General features: G+C 44.9%; 1 protein-coding gene across 2 annotated transcripts; it reads left to right on the top strand.

Moving 5' to 3' along the window:
• Positions 1 to 3,104: 3,104 nt before the first annotated feature.
• On the top strand, positions 3,105 to 6,333 carry LOC140769016 (regulatory protein viviparous-1). Of its 2 annotated transcripts, none has more exons than XM_073109523.1 (6): positions 3,105 to 4,897; positions 5,124 to 5,216; positions 5,329 to 5,426; positions 5,521 to 5,567; positions 5,678 to 5,754; positions 5,866 to 6,333. In XM_073109523.1, exons 1-6 carry the CDS (start codon positions 3,185 to 3,187, stop codon positions 6,097 to 6,099), a joined length of 2,262 nt encoding a protein of 753 aa, XP_072965624.1. In that variant the 5' UTR covers positions 3,105 to 3,184; the 3' UTR covers positions 6,100 to 6,333. The 2 variants fall into 2 exon arrangements, with proteins under 2 accessions (XP_072965624.1, XP_072965623.1); XM_073109522.1 differs by having other exon boundaries at positions 5,326 to 5,426.
• The last annotated feature ends 783 nt before the right edge of the window (positions 6,334 to 7,116 follow it).

Raw genomic sequence — 7,116 nt, 5'->3', positions numbered from 1 at the left:
CCGGTGACTCGCTGCCCGCGACGAAAGCTTCGGCAGCTCGGGAGAGAAAGGAGAGGAGAGGAAGGAAGAACGAGAGAGAGAGGAATTTCGAAGAGTGAAACCAACCTAGAAGGTGAGGGGGGAGGGGGTTTATATAGGGTGAGGCGAAGAGGGCAGCGGAGTGGAGTTAGCTCCACTCCGGCGCACTTCTCTCCCACCTCTCGTAACCAACTACGAGAGGTGGGGAAGGAGGAAGAAAGGGTCAGCGCATGCGCTGCAGTTAGAGTGCACGCGCATGGTGCGTGCACTAATTTTTTTTTTAAAAAAAAAAATTGGTGTTACAACTACTACTCTCGCCTAAGCGTGCTTAACTGCAGAGTTCTGATGGGATCCGGTGCATTAGTGCTAGTATGATCGCACCCCAAGTGAGAATCATACCACTAAAGAAGGATTTGTCTTATGAGGAGCAGCACATTCAGATCATTGATAGATACATGAAGGTGCTTCGGAGAAGAAATGTACCACCTGTCAAAGTTCTTTGGCGAAATCATGGAGTAGAGGAAGCTACTTGGGAGCTTCAGGAGGAGATTCAGTCCACTTATCCACACTTACTAGATAACTCCGGTACATAATTTCGAGGACGAAATTTTTATTTTGTTGGGAGTAGTTGTAGCACTTGTTTAAAAAAAAAGAAAAAAATAATTAGCGCACGCGCCATGCGCATTCACTCTAACCGCAGCGCACACGCTCGTGCGCTGACCCTTTCTTCCTCCTCCCCCATCTCTCGCAGTTGGTTACGAGAGGCGGGAGAGAAGTGCTGAAGTGGAGCTAACTCCACTTCGCCTCACCCTATTTAAACCCCCTCGCCCTTCACCTTCTAGGTTGGTTTCACTCTTCGAAATTCCTCTCTCTCTCGTTCTTCCTTCCTCTCCTTTCTCTCCTGAGCCGTCGAAGCTTTTATCGCGGGCAGCAAGTCACCGGAGCGTCGGCAGCCAACCAAAACCCCCCTCACCTTGATCCCCTGATTCATTATTGTGCGGGAAGGATATTGAAATTCAAGAAGACCCGACTGATTAGGAGAGTAAGACACATTCCAGAAATATCCCAAGCGAGTAGAATTCTATAATAGTCTATGAAAAATGCATACTTATGTCATTTCTTACCTGTATTAATTAAATGTCGTTTTCTTACCTGTGAAAATTACATGACATTTCATACTTGCATTTAATTACGTGTCAATTCTTACTTACATTATTTATTACTTAATGCACATGTATGATAGATTCTATGCTTGTTTATAATACTTGTTATTTTGATGATTATGTTAAATAAATAATAGAAGTCATGGCACCACGTGCACGTATCATTGTTAGTCAAGTCTCAATTAAACAGTGCCCTTTTCACCCACTCAACCCGAGGTTAAGGGTAGAGTGTATTATATAGTATTATATTAGCAGTCCACACCTGAGGTTGGTAGCTGGTGGAGCATTTAGGTGATTACACTGCCCTAGTTGAAGACTAGTCTAGTATGATATTAGAAAAAATGATTGAGAGGTAAGGATTGTAGTTCTAGCGGTACCCGAGGATGTAGGGTTAGTGTGTATATCAAGCTATGTGCTCTTATCCGCCGTATGTGATGATTCCGCTCTATACGATGATTATTAGAGCGGTGTTGATGGGCCTACGACTGGAGTCCTTAGTCTGATGACCACAAACAACCGGTCATATGCAGCGTCGCCAGGCATGTATGAGCGATAATACCGCTAGATGACTAGTCCCACTCAATTTTATGATGCTTTGTAAGATATGCCATTGTGACTCGACTTCTGTGTGGATTTCATTGTAAAATGAGCTATAATGATGAAAGTTATTTAAAGTCATAATGTACACTTTCCTTGACATATTATGGGTTTGCATTTCTATTTATCATGTAATATTCTTAGATTATTATTGGATTTTACTTGTTGGGCCCTATGCTCACTGTCATTTAGTGGAAATATTTCAGAGCTGATTATGAAGGATGCGGATATCGAGGAGTAGCAGATTCATTCCTCTATTTTAGTATTTATTTATTATATTATTTTTTGTTTCACTTAGTCCCTGCGAAGGTATTTATGTTTTAAAATTTATGTTGGACTTGTATTCTTAGAGGCTTGTTGAGGGTTGTGATATTCAAGAATGGCTTAATCAAGATCTTTATCTCCTTCCTTAAGATGGATTCCACGAGCTTTCCATGAAACCCCTTCTCTTTTTCAAAAGATTTTTCTTCTATTTCTCTAATTTCTCTTCTTGAATGAATGTAGCCCTCGTTTTTATTTCTCTTTTTCTTTTTTTTTTCTTTCTTTTTCACTTAACTAGATGAGTTTCCACCCTCTCATAAGGTGGGACGCGTACAAATAAATGAAGAGAATAATGACAAGATGGACGACAAGAAGGAAAGGAAGACGAACAAGGAGACTAGGACATAAAAGGAGGAGAGAGCAGGAGAGAGAAAAAAGAAATGAGAAACAACCCCCAAGAGTCTCTCCCTCCACCTAGCAATTTGACTAGGTGAAGGGAGAGGGGGCAAGTCGCCGATGGCAACGAGGAAGACCCTTAAATGAGAGGATAAAAAAACTCTAAACCCTAGTGGAGCGATTTGCTTGTGCAGGCGGAAAACACCCGGGGGTTATTTTGACAATTTGCAGCTTTTAAGTGAGAGTTCAATTTCGGCTCCTTATTTGCCTTAATTATTACCTAATGCTCGCAAAATTAGTTTATATGGTAAACCAATATATGAGACTGACACTAAGATAAAACAAAATAAGCAAAATCCAGATAATCTATAAGATGTCATATTTTTAGAATTTAGATAAAATCCATGATGAATTGACGCTACAATCCATCTCTTCGCAGTTTGCCATTAATTCTTCGTATGGCCGTTAGATGAGAAACGATCGGTCGATTCCAAAAGCTTCTAAATCCGGACTAAGTCGGCGTGAGGGAGGGGGAGAGGTGCGAGCCAGGCCAGTGAGCGAGCGAGCGAGAGGTCGGGGTGGGCGGTGGGATGCATCCCACTGCCACTAAATACGGACACGTGTGTTCTCAAGCCGCATCTCACTCCCCACGTCTTCCCACTGTAACAGAAGGTTTCAAGCGGCGAAAGAAAGCCTTCCTCTCTCTCTCTCTCTCTCTCTCTCTCTCTCTCTCTCTCTCTCTCGATCAGATGGAAGAAGAAACGAAACAACAACAACAAGCTCATCATCATCTGCACCGAGGAGGAGGAGGAGGAGGAGGAGGAGGAGAAGGTGGAAGAGAAAGAGAATTAGCAGGAGATCCGGCGGATGATATCGAGATGATCTCAGATATTGATGGAGAGGATTTCATTTTCTCTGATGACGCCTTTTCTTCCCTCCCCGACTTCCGCTGCCTCTCCTCCCCGTCGGCGACTCCTCCCTCGGCGTCCAAGGCATGCCCGACCTCGTCTTCTTCTTCGTCTTCATCCTCCACCTCCTGGCCCTTCCTCCGAGTACCAAAAGGAGGCAATTCCGACCTCCCTTCTTACTCCGACGCGGCCGAGATGATGACGTCAGTGCCAGGTCCTACCCACGTGGCGGCCGCCGAACTGGAAGGGCTGGACATCCTCGGCGATATCGATTTCTTCGATCTCTCCGACGCGTGGGACCCGTCGTCCCTCTTCCCGGACGAGAACATGATGATCGGGGACGGCGGCGCGGACCAGCCGTTCGATCGTATCGCATCGCAACGCGATCTGGTGGGACAAAGCCTGGGCGGCGACGAAGGCGACGGTCATAGTGGTAGGAGAGATGAAGAAGAGGACGCTTTGATGATGATGGACGGCCCATGCGAGGATCTGGCCAAGTTCTTCTTGGAGTGGCTGAAGAACAACAAGGATTCGATCTCGCCGGAGGACCTCAGGAGCATACGGCTTAAGCGATCCACCATCGAGTGCGCGGCGCGCCGTCTGGGCGGCGGCAAGCAAGGCAGGATGCAGCTACTGAAGCTGATCTTGGCCTGGGTCCAGAACCACCATCTCCAGAAGAAGCGGCGGCGTTGCAGAGGAGGAGGTGGCGGGGGAGCGTCACAGTTCTCCTATTACCCTCAAAGCTCGACGTTCCTCCTACCTGATGCCACCGCCAACCATAACCCTAACCCTAGCTTAGACTATAATAACTGCAGTGCAGATTCTACCAGTCTCGCGGTCGGGTTGGATTCTTGGGTCCCCTACCCTGTGGACCCTACGAAGATGGGAACAGATTCGGTGTACCAAGGTGGCGCAGCTCCATCTCCTTATGCCTACCAACATAACTGCACCGGAAGCAGCGTCATCGTCAACAACCAGCCCTTCTCGCCGGCGACCGACTTGCATGCGGTCGATCCGGCCGCCGTTGCGTGGCCGCAGCAGTTCGCCCCATCTCAAGCTCTCTATCCTCCGTTTCCTGGTGCCTCCACGTCAGCACCTTTGGCTCCGCTACCGTTTCCCGGAGGGTATCCCAACCAGTACCCGAGCAGCCACCTGTACCATTCGCAAGGGCAGCGGATAGTCAGCTTGCCGTCGGCAACGAAGGAGGCTCGCAAGAAGAGGATGGCGAGGCAAAGGCGGTTGTCGTCGCTCCACCAGCATCGTAATCTGAATCATAACCACCACCACCAGCAGAACACTCTTCCAACAGCTCCGCTGCCCTGCGACGACAGTAATGGGGCGGCTTCCTCAACGCAGTCTAGGAATTGGACTTTCTGGTCGACATTGTCCTCGCAGTCCCACCAAGTGAAGATGATGGCAGATGTTCTGCCGCCGTCGAGCTCTAATTCCTCTCATGCGAAGCAGTTGATGCCGCCGCCGGCGTCGGTGCCTCATCATCATCAGCAGCAGCAGAGCTCTCAGCGTAACGCATTGACAACTTTAGAGAGGCGCCAGGTACATGCGTACACGCAGTTCACATGTTCTTGCTCCTTTTACTATTTTCTAAATTACCTTACTCTTTGACTATGTGCATGCCCTGGGTGCATTCCAGTGATCTTCGAAATTTTTTTTTGCCAAATTACCTTCCTTATTTACTAAGCATGTATGATTTATTTGATTAGTTTACTTCGTAGGAGATGATAATTAAGTTTAACTTTATATATATGGGTGTTACGTACAGGGACTGAAGGCTGAGAAGAACTTGAGGTTTCTGCTACAGAAGGTGTTGAAGCAGAGCGACGTGGGTAGCCTCGGAAGAATCGTGCTTCCCAAAGTGAGCCAACCTTCTGCGTGGTTACATTACTAGTTCTAGGTTGCTCCTTTCATTAATCTTTTCCTTGTTTAACTATGATTTGAACCTCTTTCCTTGCCCTTTCCACCAGAAGGAAGCAGAGATACATCTACCGGAGCTTGATGCAAGGGATGGAATCTCCATTCCGATGGAGGATATAGGAACATCGCGAGTATGGAACATGCGTTACAGGTACTCTAGCTAATTAAAGTGTTACCTCAACACGTGGATAAGTCGAAAAAGAAACGTTGCTGTGATGTTTAACCCGAACAATGGCTAAATGTAGGTTCTGGCCCAACAACAAGAGCAGAATGTATCTTTTGGAGAATACCGGTAAGCCACAGTAAGCCACAATTTACTTATTATATGCTCCTGTCCTCAGTTCTTATTTTGATATTGTGTTGCACCATGGTTATCGGTTTTGAATGCTGAAAGCAATGCAGGAGATTTTGTACGCTCAAATGGGCTTCAGGAAGGGGACTTTATAGTGATCTATTCCGACGTCAAGTCTGGCAAATACGTAATCTACTTATTACTCTCTTTGTTTCTTCTTGTTTATGAGCCTGAAGTGCATCAGTAGTTATAACTAACAAATTCTGATGATCATGAGTATGTTTTGTAAACCCAATAGATGATTCGAGGAGTAAAAGTCCGGCAACCGCAGGAACCAAGAGGGATAACTGGCAGAAATGGCGCGAGGGCGGCGAAGCGGGTCAGTTCTGATAAGAACAGAGGCTCGACTGTTGCTGGCCAGGAAGGTGGCGGCAATGGCTACGATGATATTGGGAAGGGGAAGCACCTCCACAGTTGGGGAGGAGGTGGGGATGCCTCAGTTTCCATGGCCAAAATAGAGGTCAGCCCATGATATCAACACCAAAAAAAAAGGCACTTTTGCTAGTCTGTCCCTTTTCTTCACTGCGTCTTTCGTTATAAATACAGCTAGTTCTCTGTTGTAACGGATACTGACTTTAAATGAGGAAGAAGAGAGATGCCATCCTCGACCAACTTATAGTTGGTAGAATGTGGTGTGGAATAGTCATTTCGTCATTAGCTTTCAGCAGTAGTTGAGATTCGAGAGAATGTACTGTCGTATATACATCCTTAGTTATTTAAAATAAGGAGAGAAAAATAATGGATAGAGTAATTTTACTTAGATGTTCTTTTTTTAGTTTGATGTCAACACGATCTATCTGATGTCAGCACTATATATATATATATATATGTGTGTGTGTGTGTGTGTATAGGTAAAATTATATATCCATACTATTTAGGAATAACCTTCATTTTGCATCAACCACACCAATATTAATTTTACGAAATAACGCTTAAAAGTGGTGTTACGTATGCTCAAAAGCATAAGTAGCCTTTATTACTTTTTGGACTAAATGTACTGTCGTATATACATCCTTAGTTATCTAAAATAAGGAGAGAAAAATAATGGATAGATTAACTTTACTTAGATGTTTTTTTTTTAATTCTGATGTCAGCACGATCTATTCTGATGTCAGCACTATATATATATATATATATATATATATATATATATATATATATAGGTGAAATTACATATCCATACTATTTATGAATATCCTTCATTGTGCATCAGCCACACCAATATTAATTTTATGAAATAACGCTCAAAAGTGCTGTTACGTATGCTCAAAAGCTTAAGTAGCCTTTATTACATTTTGGACTAAATTATTAGTTTTGTCACAATCAGATCTTTCCTTGAATACGAAATCTTGTTCAGTTAGAGCATCTCCAATCGGGCTCCAAAACTCCAAATTTGGAGCCCGGTGAAGCTCCAACCAGGCTCTATATGGGGCTCCAAATTTGGAGCCATGAATAGTGGGGCTCCAACCATGAAAATGGAGCCGGGCTT

This window comes from Typha angustifolia, chromosome 10, assembly GCF_048772165.1.
Source record: "Typha angustifolia cultivar Huaian chromosome 10, ASM4877216v1, whole genome shotgun sequence".
Lineage (NCBI taxonomy): Eukaryota > Viridiplantae > Streptophyta > Magnoliopsida > Poales > Typhaceae > Typha > Typha angustifolia.
The sequence above is the reverse complement of the archived record's forward strand: the minus strand, read 5'-3'. Positions and strand labels throughout refer to the sequence as shown.

Coding starts and splice junctions, on each gene's coding strand:
- LOC140769016 (XM_073109522.1), top strand. CDS start 3,185: ATGGAAGAAGAAACGAAACAACAACAACAAGCTCATCATCATCTGCAC. Junction 4,898..5,123: donor CAACTTTAGAGAGGCGCCAG/GTACATGCGTAC, acceptor TGTTACGTACAG/GGACTGAAGGCTGAGAAGAA. Junction 5,427..5,520: donor GTATGGAACATGCGTTACAG/GTACTCTAGCTA, acceptor GGCTAAATGTAG/GTTCTGGCCCAACAACAAGA.